The 12,488-nt window shown below is 44.1% G+C and overlaps 1 protein-coding gene across 2 annotated transcripts; it reads left to right on the top strand.

Annotated features, from left to right (window-relative positions):
• Positions 1-2,106: 2,106 nt before the first annotated feature.
• On the top strand, positions 2,107-10,587 carry LOC135109044 (uncharacterized). Of its 2 annotated transcripts, XM_064020033.1 has the most exons (3): positions 2,107-2,721; positions 4,499-4,636; positions 8,637-10,587. In XM_064020033.1, exon 3 carries the CDS (start codon positions 8,981-8,983, stop codon positions 10,433-10,435), a length of 1,455 nt encoding a protein of 484 aa, XP_063876103.1. In that variant the 5' UTR covers positions 2,107-2,721; positions 4,499-4,636; positions 8,637-8,980; the 3' UTR covers positions 10,436-10,587. The 2 variants fall into 2 exon arrangements, with proteins under 2 accessions (XP_063876103.1, XP_063876102.1); XM_064020032.1 differs by lacking the exon at positions 2,107-2,721 and having other exon boundaries at positions 4,095-4,636.
• Positions 10,588-12,488: the final 1,901 nt, after the last annotated feature.

Raw genomic sequence — 12,488 nt, 5'->3', positions numbered from 1 at the left:
CCTTACCCTGTTCTCTACATGGACCATTACAAACTGACTCTGTCCTATCCTATCCTATGCTAACCTATCCTAGCCTATTGTTAACCTACTTGAGTGAGTCAGTTTGGTGGTCCTTGTAGTTCCCAGAGTGGGAGAAAGGGTGGGGAGGGCAGCTCTCCCCTGGGCAGCTCCACCACCATACTGTGTGTTTTTTAGGCACACATGGTGGTGGAGTGGATGCTCTTTGAAGTTTTTTGTAAGTTCCGAGTGGGGTTCGAACCCACGCTTCCCTCACGCCAATCTTAAAGTTCATCACTCTACCCACTGGGCCACGAAGGCCCAACACTTTTTTTGCAAAGTTAGCCTATTTCCCCATATTATGTTCATGTTAATGTATATTAAAGAAGAAATGTTGTTTATTATGTGAATTTTTTTTCCACCATATCTTTTTTTTTTAATTAGTTAATTATTTTTTTTAAGGTTTTTAATGGGATTTGAACGCTGGCGTCCAATATTCATTGTTCCCAAGACCGTCACTCTTTCCACTGGGCCATGGGAGCCCCGGCACAGCTAAGAGTATAGAAGATTATTTGAACACAGTATTTCCCGAACTGTGTTCATGCCGCACCAAAAGGTAAATAGGAATTACTGATGTCGATTTTAATATGAAGATTTACATTCATAACGATAATAAGATATAACTAAGTATTGTGGACCTGAGAGTATCAGTCATGGTGTGGAAATAATAGTAGGTGAGACGAAAAAAACTTTAGAATGCTGGAGATTCCGTGTGTCTGGAGCCGCTTGTGGGAACCCTCCCCTGTGTTGCGTAATAACTAGCACACGTGCTGCACTACCACCACCACAGCACACCATTACACCTGCCCATTCTGCAGCACGAGAAGGACTCAGCCCAGAGACCCACGAGTTGCTCTGTTAGTAATTCACGTCGTCTGAACATAGAAATCAATTTAGGTCACCCAAAAAAAGCTGGTGACCGTCTCTTGGCAGCCGAGTACCCTTAAAGCACTCACTTGTTCTTCACACGGGATTTACTCATCAGAAGAATGAAAGATTCCGACGGGGAGGAAGGGGGCCGGGGGAGGAGTTAAACAGGAGAGGGCAGGAGGACCAGGGAAGACCGAGGGCGTGTGTGTGCTTTATTTATTTTATTTTTTTTTCACACCTCATAAAATATTGTTGTAAGTCACCGCCCAGCAAACAAGCCCTTACAATTTTATCATCTTAGCAACAGAGTGTGTGTGTGTGTGTGTGTGTGTGTGTGGGACAATTGTCGTTAATAATAGAGATTATAATTATAAATACAGCAGCAGTCTGTGACGTCATCATTCATCTCTACCGTACTCCTCTTTCTACATCCTTTTATTGCTTCTCATTCTATCTCTTCTTCCTATATATCTCTGGAGAGAGAGAGAGAGAGAGAGAGAGAGAGAGAGAGAGAGAGAGAGAGAGAGAGAGAGAGAGAGAGAGAGAGAGAGAAACGTTAGCAAGAGTGAAATTTCTTTCAGGTTCTGTACAATTTGGATGTTATTGTAACTCTTATCAGTATCATAGTAATTACTGAGGATGACAAATATTATAATAATAATAGTTATCATAACGAGCATTATTCTTTTCCATACTTTTAATTCATGAAGCGCACACACCCTCGGTCTCCCCAGGTCCCCATACCCTCTCCTCTTCAGACGGTCACCAGCTATTTTGAGTGATTGTACAGCTTTTGTTGCTGAAGGGAATACGGGTTAATGTTGCACTCATTCTATCAAACTTAAACTTAAAGCATAAACCTGTTATTTCTGCAGCCAAGTAATGCACAGTGCAGCCAGTGAGTGGGCATGATAACTCAAGAAAAATCAGTTCTCAAATAGTGCAAGTAATGGTAAACTTACGAGGGCGGGAATAATGTTTCCCTCTGGCTGCTGGAGGCGCTACCGTCGCGGCGAGAGCAAACGTTTAATGTTGAGTGGACCGTCCTCGTACCGTAGTTTACAAAGTCCTTGCTAAAACACACAGCAGTAGTGGAAAAAAATTGCAGGGAGAGTTTATTTATATAAAGAAGTCGTGGCAGTAGATGGACAAAGCACTTCGTCACTAAATGTACCTCTTCTAATACATTTGCTTGTCATGGTAAGTTCTTTCTCTCCGCCACTAGTGATTAACAATAACAATTTATAGATTCTGGGAATGTGATCGGCTGCAGATGATTGTAGTGCCTTCGTTTGATTGGCTTAGCCCCTCGCACGTCGTCAGCTGCTGTGATAAATGTACCCCCACAACGAAACGCTCCCTTAACTTAACGAGAGGCTAGAAGGTTTCAAGAATCGATTTCACAGAGCACCTCTTCAGTGATCATAGCAGGATACAAGTGAGCTAAAGGAGAGTTTTGAGTATTCGCTCCCTGGACTGTGATTGGCAAGGGAAATGACCACAGCTCAGAATGTCGAATTCTAAACCCGACTCATTGAAGCCGTGGGCCGAACCATCTGACAACAAAGAATGGATCACCACACAACACCTGGATGGAGGGGCGAGCTAGGAAGTTTTGCTGTGGTGTCCCAAAACAGACGGGCAGGCAGGAATTAAAAGCGAAAGTTTTATGAGGCCTTCGTCCTGTAATGGAAGCACCGATACTGAGTGATGATGATGGTGGTGGTGATGACGAGGGTGGTGAAGAGTGGGAGTCTTCAGTAACGGAAAAGTGAAGGTGACTGATAGTGACGAGTAAGTAGCGGCAGTGGATGAAGGTGATTTGATGAAGTACAGGTAGTGATAGTGTGATGGTGAAATGGTCAGTTTGTAGTGATGGCAGAGTGAAAGTGATGGCACGTGCTGACAGTGTGGTGATGGGTGGTGATGACACGTGGAGTGAAGGTGGTAGTGCTGTGTGGTGGTGGATGGTAGTGACACGTGGAGTGACAGCAGAGTGAGGATGATGATACGATGATGAACAATGACGTGTGGACAGTGAAAAAATGATGAAGATGACGATATGATGATGGTGGGTGCTAGTGACAGAAAACAAAGAATAACGCTTTGCTACACCATTTTGGTTTTATTGTTGTTTCAATGAACACACCGTACGTAACTATATCCCTTCGCAGGGTTTACATCTCATTGTTTGGAGAATTTCTAATTGTTACACCATGTGGCGCAAATAACAAACAACTCGCAAACAAATTTTTAAAATTCATCTCTTCCTCGCTCATCCTCTCGGCCCCAATGCTGGCTCATTCAGTATTGCGTGTGTGTTAGGATGTTGGTATGCGGGTACTGTGACTGCATTACGTCACCACAGTAACTGGTCCCGTGGCAGGTATTTTATTCGCCATTGTATTATTGACTGATATTTTGGTTGCACTGGATGCAAATTAATTGTCATATTATGTAATTAAATAAAGCTTTATGGGTGACACATTTGTATTGCACGTAATGCCACTAATTCAAATGGCCGGTATAGTTTGGAATTAGTCCGCGTGTAGTCCTCCGCGAGAGTATGAAAGGCAGCAAGGGAGCTGCCACGTCAGTTCTACCCTCATGGCGTCAGACAGGTGCACGGATTGTGATTTGAGTCTAGTGGACTTTTTCCTGTGCTGCAATGGGAATCCCAGGGATCTGTGCATCTTAATTTTGTCAGTACTAACAAATCATTCTTGTTAGTGTGGTGTGCTGGTGTGATATTACGCTAGATTAGTATCCATAAGGCGAGTGCAAGGGGGGGAGGCAACTCCCCAAATGGTTTTAGGTGATGTTAGGTTCGGTTAGTGACCTTAAGGGCGGGGTTGGTGTCCAGTGGAGAAAAACTTTCCCTCACGGTTAGTTAGGTTAGGATAACCTAGAAATTTCCCTTTTTCAAAATATGCCTTTTCTCCTCCTTAGACTTTTTAGGAATGTCAAAAATGCCTCATTTTGGCTTTTCCAACCCAAAAACCCCGCATTTCCACCATGCCCTTATGTTTGTTGGCTATAATGAAAGAGATGAAGAGGATGGGAGTATTGGTTGAAATTTTAAATTTATCCGAGTTTTTAGCGGTCCTGCAAAATAAATACACCTATGGCATCTTTTCTTCACTATTTGCAGCTCCAGGATAGAAAGAAACGAGAAGGGGAAGGAATATTAGCCCGTCACTCAAGCTACGCGGTGCTGTGTGTTTTTTTGGCGTTTCCTCACTCGGAAATATGAACCGTGGAGCCTCAAAATAAACTCTTCCCCACCAAACTCAATCAGCGTAGAGTGCTCCTCGTGACAGGGAAGGAAGGAAAGCACCCACAGAGAGAAAATCGATAAATGCATAGTGGTGAAGTGTATGTAGTACCCTTCTGCATTTACTTCCTCTGTGCTTTGCCTTGTCTCTGTGTACCTACCTCGTTTTTTTTTGTTTTATCAGCTCTTGATCAATGCATAACAGCATAAAACATGGGCAGCTTTGACTAACTGGGAGTGGCTGTGATGAAGGGCTGACTTGATGGAGCACTAGGGCGTCACGTGAGTTTCTTGCAGGTGGAGGTGGTGGACGCGGACAGCAGTGACGCAGTGGGGCTGGCCTTCCGGGTGAGTGGTGACGGCGTGGATCAGCTTGGTGACGGCGACGCCTTCTTCACCATCAACGCCAGCACCGGAGACCTCATCCAGCTCAGAGTGAGTGTGCGGTGAATGTGTATATGTATGTGTATGTGTAAGGAACACAAAGGAAGAGCAAGCAGTAGCAGCCTCCTTCATTATCATCATCCTTTTAATTATTTTTCTTCATTATTTTTTTTTCTTTTCTTCATTCTTCTTCTTCTTCTTTCTCTTCTTCTTCTTCTTCTTCTTCTTCTTCTTCTTCTTCTTCTTCTTCTTCTTTCTCTTCTTCTTCTTCTTCTTCTTCTTCTTCTTCTTCTTCTTCTTCTTCTTCTTCTTCTTCTTCTTCTTCTTCTTCTTCTTCTTCTTCTTTTTCTTCTTCTTTCTCTTATTCCTCTTTCTCTTCTTCCTTTTTCTCTTCTTCCTCTTCTTTTTTTCTCATCATCATCATCTTCTTCTTCTTCTTTTCTTCTTCTTCTTCTTCTTCTTCTTCTTCTTCTTCTTCTTCTTCTTCTTCTTCTTCTTCTTCTTCTTCTTCTTCTTCTTCTTCTTCTTATGATGCTTCTGCTTCTTCTTCTTCTTCTTCTTCTTCTTCTTCTTCTTCTTCTTCTTCTTTCTCTTCTTTTACTTTCTCTTCTTCCACTTCTTCTTCTTCTTTTTCTTCTTCTTCTTCTTCTTCTTCTTCTTTTTCTTCTTCTTCTTCTTCTTCTTCTTCTTTTACCTTCTCTTCTTCTTTTCTTCTTCTTTTTACCTTCTCTTCTTCTTCTTTCGCCTTTTCTTCTTCTTCTTCTTCTTCTTCTTCTTCTTCTTTCTTCTTCTTTTACCTTTTCTCCTTTTCTTCTTCTTCTTTTACCTTCTCTTCTTCTTCTTCTTTCTTCTTCTTCTTCTTCTTCTTCTTCTTCTTCTTCTTCTTCTTCTTCTTCTTCTTCTTCTTCTTCATCTTCTTCTTTTACCTTCTCCTTCTTCTTTTCTTCTTCTTTTACCTTCTCTTCTTCTTCTTTCGCCTTTTCTTCTACTTCTTCTTCTTCTTCTTCTTCTTCTTCTTCTTCTTCTTCTTCTTCTTCTTCTTTTACCTTATCTTCTTCTTCTTTTCTTCTTCTTCTTTTACCTTGTCTTCTTCTTTTCTTCTTCTTCTTTTGCCTTCTCTTCTTCTTTTCTTCTTCTTCTTTTACCTTCTCTTCTTCTTCTTTTTTTCTTCTTCTTTTACCTTCTCTTCTTCTTCTTTCGCCTTTTCTTCTTCTTCTTCTTCTTCTTCTTCTTCTTCTTCTTCTTCTTCTTCTTTTTCTTCTTCTTCTTCTTCTTCTTCTTCTTCTTCTTTCGCCTTTTCTTCTTCTTCTTCTTCTTCTTCTTCTTCTTCTTCTTCTTCTTTCGCCTTTTCTTCTTCTTTCGTCTTTTCTTCTTCTTTCGCCTTTTCTTTTTCTTTCGCCTTTTCTTCTTCTTCTTTCGCCTTTTCTTCTTCTTCTTTCGCCTTTTCTTCTTCTTCTTCTTCTCCTTTCGCCTTTTCTTCTTCTTCTTTCGCCTCTTCTTCTTCTTTCGCCTTTTCTTCTTCTTCTTTCTTCTTTCCTTCTTCTTCTTTCGCCTTTTCTTCTTCTTCTTTTTCTTCTTCTTCTTCTTCTTCTTCTTCTTCTTCTTCTTCTTCTTCTTTCTCTCATTTTCTTCATTTCTTTTCTTCTTTTTGTTCTTCCTCCTCCTCCTTCCCTTCCTCCTTCCTTTCCATGACTGTTATTTTCGAACGCATCCAGGTCTTCTTGTTGTTGCGTTGGACGGTCCCTCTTCGTCTGAGTCTATTAACAGTAATGTTTCTCAGGGTTCTGTCCTGACATCCACTTCCTTTCCATCATTCATCAATGATTTCAGCCGAACTCATTGTGCGATCCACTGTTGACAAGCCATAGTTGAAATTAGAGTTTCCACGAGTGTTTCCGTGTTTCTAGTGTTGGCCTAAATCGAACAAGCATTCTGCGTCATCAGTAGAAGAAACACTCATGAGTACCTGAGTACTCTCAGTCGCCTTTCTGTAGAAGGAAAATACAGTCGAGCGTCGGCAAATACTTACTTGTTAGATTTAATGATTCCACTGGTTTGAGTATGAACTTGTGTGCAAAGTAGTGTTGTAAAAGTTTCAATAAGCAGTCTTCTTTGGGCCAGGAACGGATTAATCCATTTCACATTGATTCGTAAGGGGAAAATTGTTTTTGGACATTTCTGTTCACGGACGGCCTTCAGGATTGAATTTAATTCAAAAAACGAAGTTTGAGTGTATTTCAAACTAGACAGCAAAGTTCACCACAGTAAATATATAACATAATCATATCAATGTAAGCGTCTGGAAGAAAATCCATGAAAACCTCGAACTCCAAACATTGTCTACATGTCAGACAGTGAGACTCCAGCCTTGGGCACACAGTCTGACGTAGAACACTCGCACACAGTTTACAGTCACCGACTCTAAAGCTCGTATACACAACAAAGATACTTCATTGGCTTCACAGTGCATTCAGTCCCTGCCGGTAACAGCTCCTGCCGCTCTCGTCAGCCAGTTACAGCCCGTAACAAAACCTCAGCACTTCCTCCCACCAGCCACACGTCAGTCCCCAGTAGTCCAAGGCACAACCAAGAAAGTTTAAGTCTTGTAAGCTTCCTTGAGTACAACCGTCGACCCACAATGGTTACAACAGCCAAAATTAAACGGATATATTTTTTGCTTTTGAAATTGTATCTGATATTTGCTCATCTCATATTTGTCGCAGTGCAAGCAGGCAATAAACAGAGAGATAGACGAATACTACACAGACTCACAAATCAGACAGATGGATAGAGACAAACAAAACAGATAGACAGATGGAGAAAGAGTAGACAGACATACAAAACAGACAGATAAACAGACTAAACCAATAGACAGTAAACAGACAAACGGAGGGATAGAAAGACAAACAGACAGACATGAATAAATAAAGGTATGCAATTTGAAATCAACAACAATAATAATAATAGCAACAATCATAATAATAATAATAATAATAATAATAATAATAATAATAATAATAATAATAATGACGCCATCACCACCACCACCACTAACAACAACAGCAGCAGCAGCAGCGAAACAATAACAGTTCGAAAAAATAAGCAAATAATAAAGAAAACATGATAAACACCATCAAAAAAAGCAAAACACAGAAGGAACTTGAATGAAAAACTAAATGCAGATAATACAAACTGTGGAGGAGGCAACACTTCTCAACTGTATCATGAACACTGTAGTGTCAATAGGTACTGTACTCTCGCTGTAAACACCATCACCGCCGCCGCCGCCGCAGCCACCACCACCACCACCACCACCACCACTAATGCAGCTCTTGGCAAAACAGCATTCAATTTTAGAACTTAGCAGGTACTCTGCTGCTTATTCTTCCTTTGTGTACGCATGTATGTATGTATGTATGAATGAATCTGCCCGTGTATTTATATATTCGTTCATGTATTCATTTATTCATTCATCTATCTATCTATCTGTCTACCTCTGTCTATCTGCCTATCTATTCATTAACTTGTCTATTAATTTATCCATCTATCTATCTTTCTATGTATCTGCCTACCTGTCTATCTATTTATCTATCTACCCATCTATCTGTCTACTTATCTACCTGTCTACTTATGTCTATTTATCGCAGTACAAGCAGACGGTAAACAAAAAGAAAGGCAAAATAATAATACACAGACATACAAAAGAGGCAGTTAGAGACAAAACAAATGAACGGACTGCGAAACTGTAGACGGACACACAAAACAAACAGACAAATAGACATACTAACCCAGCAGACAGTAAACATACAAATAAAGGGGTAGAAAGACAGACAGACAAACAGATGAATAAATAAAGGTATACAAGTAAAATCCTTATCTATGCCTATCTTCCTGTCCACTACCTATTTACCTATCTGTCTACCGATTTACCTTTCTACTTACGTATCTACTATCAATCTTTATCTTCTTATTAGTCCACTCATCTATCCATGCATACTTATCTGCCTGAGTCCACTAACTGGTGTCCTCCTTCCCCGGCGTGGCGGCGCAGGCACTGGACCGGGACCCGCCGCACGGGAGGGGCGAGTGGCGGCTGTGGGTGGAGGTGCGGGACGGCCAAGGAAGCGGGGAGGAACAGGAACCCCCGTACTGCCCCATCCATTCTCCCCATCCCACCTCCACCGCCAGGCGTCTTGGGGCCACCAGGACCCCGAAAGAGATATCACTCCCACCCAAGCCTGGCCCCAGTACCTCCGAAGCGGTGACGCGGCCATAGGAGATACGGGGCACGGGAGGCCAGCTGAGGGGGGAAGGAAAGAACGCCAGGTGTCAGCTCATAGGGAGCATCACAGCATCGCGTCAGCCACAAGTGAGGGGCGGCTCTTCCCACAGCACATGCATAAAGGATGGGCACAGAGAGGACTCGTTACGGAGCGAACCAGAGACAAAACTGAAGTGAGTGTGAGTGTGGGCGCGGGCCTAATGGAGTTGGGCATCCAGACGGCTGCTAGTGGGGAGGGCAGGACCAGCAAAAGAGAGGCTGCGGGATGTCTTTCAGAGCAACAGGAAGTGAAGGCAAAGAGGATATTGATTCCCACGCCGCAGGGAAACAACTTGAATGAAGACATCGCGCCGTCCAGACGCCGTGACGGGGATGTATCTGCCGTCACGTCCCAGTTCCTGAGGCGGCGGGGCGGCGAAGATGCGGGCGCCATGGGGGGTGTGCAATATCGGGACAGGCGATCCTTCCCGGCCTCGTACCCTGGAGTGACGGCGGCGGCTCGCGGCTCCCCGCCAAGCCATCCATCACCACAGACAGCAATCACAGCCGCCGCGGGCCGCCGGGAGCGTAGGAAACAAAACTGGAAAACTTGGAGACACAACTTGCATTTACATGTGAAGGACAAATCAGAATCCACTTCGCAATTCCCTCTCGGCACCAAAAACAAGAGCGTGACAGGCTGGCACGACCCTCTCGCTCAGGCAGCGCGGAACGACCACCTGGGAACGCCCGCTCATGACTTTCAGATGAGGAACGTGAGCGCCTCCAGGAAGCTACGCCTCCCGAGATTTCTAGGCCGCGGCGCTCACGTGGAAGTGCCGCCACCAGATCAACCACAAGGAAATCCTCTCCAGGGAAGTGGACGAGGAAAGCGGCAGCTACGCGAGGGTCCGGGAGAGGCTCGCTGCGCCGTGAACACTGTGCCGCTGAGTGCAGCCGCGAACGCCACGCTGAGCGTTGCGAATGGTATTCGGCAAGACCTTTCCCCTCTCTCCTCTCATACTGACCGCCATCCCGACCCGCCTGGCGCAGGACCCACCGATCACAGGGCACCTCATGGCTCGCTTTTCGCAGGGAGCACCAAGCGAGGGTCTCTTGAGGCGAGGAAATCTAGCAGATTAAAGGTTATGGAAAAGATTCCATCGCGCCACGGAAGGGAGGACAAGGATGCTTCCCCCAGTGAACACAAAGCTTCTGAGGGACAAGGAGACGCTGCAGAAGAGAGGAACATGCCCCGCACGCTCCATCAGACTAATCTGGAATCTCCCGCCACCACTAACAGAATTCTTTCGTCTGGTGGCGTCACCATTAGCAAGGTGACGCGCGAGTCAGGCCAGGAAGCTCTCACGCCCTCGCCGCTAAAGGGAAGCAGCTGTGAGGGAGTGCAGGTGCTTGGTGGTGTTGGTGGTGGTGGTGGTGGAGGTGGCGGGGGCGAGGGGAGCATAGTGCACGTGGTGGATACTGTGGTGACGGTGGTGGTGAAGGACATCAACGATAACGCCCCGGTCTTCCCCAACACCACCATGCTGGGCCACGTGCAGGAAAACGGGCCCGCGGGTGAGTACTGACCTTGCATTACTGTCTGCAGGCTTGGCACGGGATGCTGATCTATATTCCAGCATTCCAGGAGCATTTTTTCTATATTCTAGCATTCCAGGATTTTTTTCTCTGTATTCAAGCATTCCAGGGGGTGTCTTCTCTATATTCCAGTATTCCAGAAGCGTTTTCTATATATTCCAGCATTTCAGTTTTTTGTATTCCGGCATTCCAGAGGCGTTTTCTCTATATTCCAGCATTCCAGGGCCTTTTTCTCTGTATTCAAACATTCCAGGGGAACGTTTTCTCTATATTCCAGTATTTCAGGGATGTTTTCTATATATTTCAGCATGCCAAGAGACGTTTTCTCTATACTGCAGCACTCCAGGATCATTTTCTCTTTATTCCAGCATTCCAGGAAGTTTTCTTTCTATATTCCAGGATTTCAGGGGCGTTTACTTTATATTCTAGCATTCCAAGGGTTTTTCTCTATTCTCTAGCGTTCCAGGTTTTTTTCCCTATATCCGAGAATTACAAGATCTTTTTTTCTATATATTCCAACATTCCAGGGATATTTTTTCTATGTTCCAGCATTTCACAGGCTCTTTTTCTCTATGTTCCAGCATTTCAGGGGCATTTTCTCCATATTCCAGCATTGCAGAGGCGTTTTCTCTATATTTCAGCATTCCAGGGGCGTTTTATCTATATTCCAACATTCAGGAGGCTTTTTAAACACCGGTGACCTTTCTCTCTTCCCTGCTCACATTACTGTAAAGGATGTGACGCGTGTGAATAATAAACAGCCTCATGACAGCTTCCGGACACGTGCGATTGGATTGTATTGAATATTCGTGCGGGTTTTCATCAATCTGACCTCGCGCGCTGCTCCGGGAAGGCTGACACTGACTTATTGATTGTTCCGCTGCTCTACCCGGCGTCTTCTCTTCAAGTCCTCGCTCTATATAATTTTTTCTCCAGTGGTCCGTTTGCTTTGAAAGTTTGGTTTCCTTTAATGTGCTGCTTTACCTCACGTTTGATGCTGTTTTTCATCGGCGCTGCCTCACCTTTAAGCAGCGCGCCGTGCCACACCAAGCCGCCACACAGGTGCAGAGGCTTCGCGGGGTTACAAACATTGCACTAGTGGCCCGCAGCCTGCCATCCCGCCAAGCCTACGTACACGCCGGCGTCTCTTCATCACATCTTTCCTCACTACTAGTATTTCTATGCAATTTCATAATCCTGTGTCATTTGATCTTAGCTGTTGCGGAACTGTGCAAGAAATTTTTCCGTCACTTCACTTCCTCAACTACTCTGAGACATTTCCTCTTGTCGTACAGCCACCTCCAGACGTTATACGGACTAGAAATTACAAAAGCTATTCTTCTTTTATCTCTTCTTTCTTGTACGTGCGTGTAAAGATTTCGTGCATTGCTCTGGTGAGAACTGTCACTTATCGCAGTGAAGAGGGTAAACAACTCTGGAGATAGCGAGCTTTTTCAGTTTTCCCTCGGCCTCTGTCACTCCTAAGAACATGGGAACATAAGAAAACAAGGGGAGCTGCAGGAAGCCGTCAGGCCTGTACATGGCAGCGCCTGTATAAAGCATACCTACGTACCTCTATCTATCATCTCCATGCAAAAGTCTGTCTAATCTTTTAGAACTCCCCAGTGATTCGACACCTTGACTACTGAGTTTATCCCACCCATCTACCTCTCCATCTGCTGACTAAATTTTTCTCTTTTTTTAAATCTGACTTTATCAAGCCCGAATCTACCATTTTTTTTGTTCTGTCCTGATTACACTCGTACAGCACAGCCTGATGCGCACTCCTCCACAGCCAGGCTCGTCACCTCGCCTCAAGAACTCGCTTCTTATACTCATGTGGTGTGCGAGACTCATCGCGAGACTCATCACAGTAACACAAGGAGGACCAGAGAATAATTGTTCACTTGAGTAAAAAGATACGTAAGGAGTGTCGTGGACATCAGTAAACTAGAAAGATGATTTTTTGCCAAGTACTTATTGAATTTAAGATTAGTAAGTTAGTAAGTATGCAGGAGGAGACAACTGGAGACATTCAAATTA

Source organism: Scylla paramamosain, chromosome 18, assembly GCF_035594125.1.
Source record: "Scylla paramamosain isolate STU-SP2022 chromosome 18, ASM3559412v1, whole genome shotgun sequence".
In the NCBI taxonomy this organism is placed as follows: domain Eukaryota; kingdom Metazoa; phylum Arthropoda; class Malacostraca; order Decapoda; family Portunidae; genus Scylla; species Scylla paramamosain.
The sequence above is the reverse complement of the archived record's forward strand: the minus strand, read 5'-3'. Positions and strand labels throughout refer to the sequence as shown.

Coding starts and splice junctions, on each gene's coding strand:
- LOC135109044 (XM_064020033.1), top strand. CDS start 8,981: ATGCATAAAGGATGGGCACAGAGAGGACTCGTTACGGAGCGAACCAGA.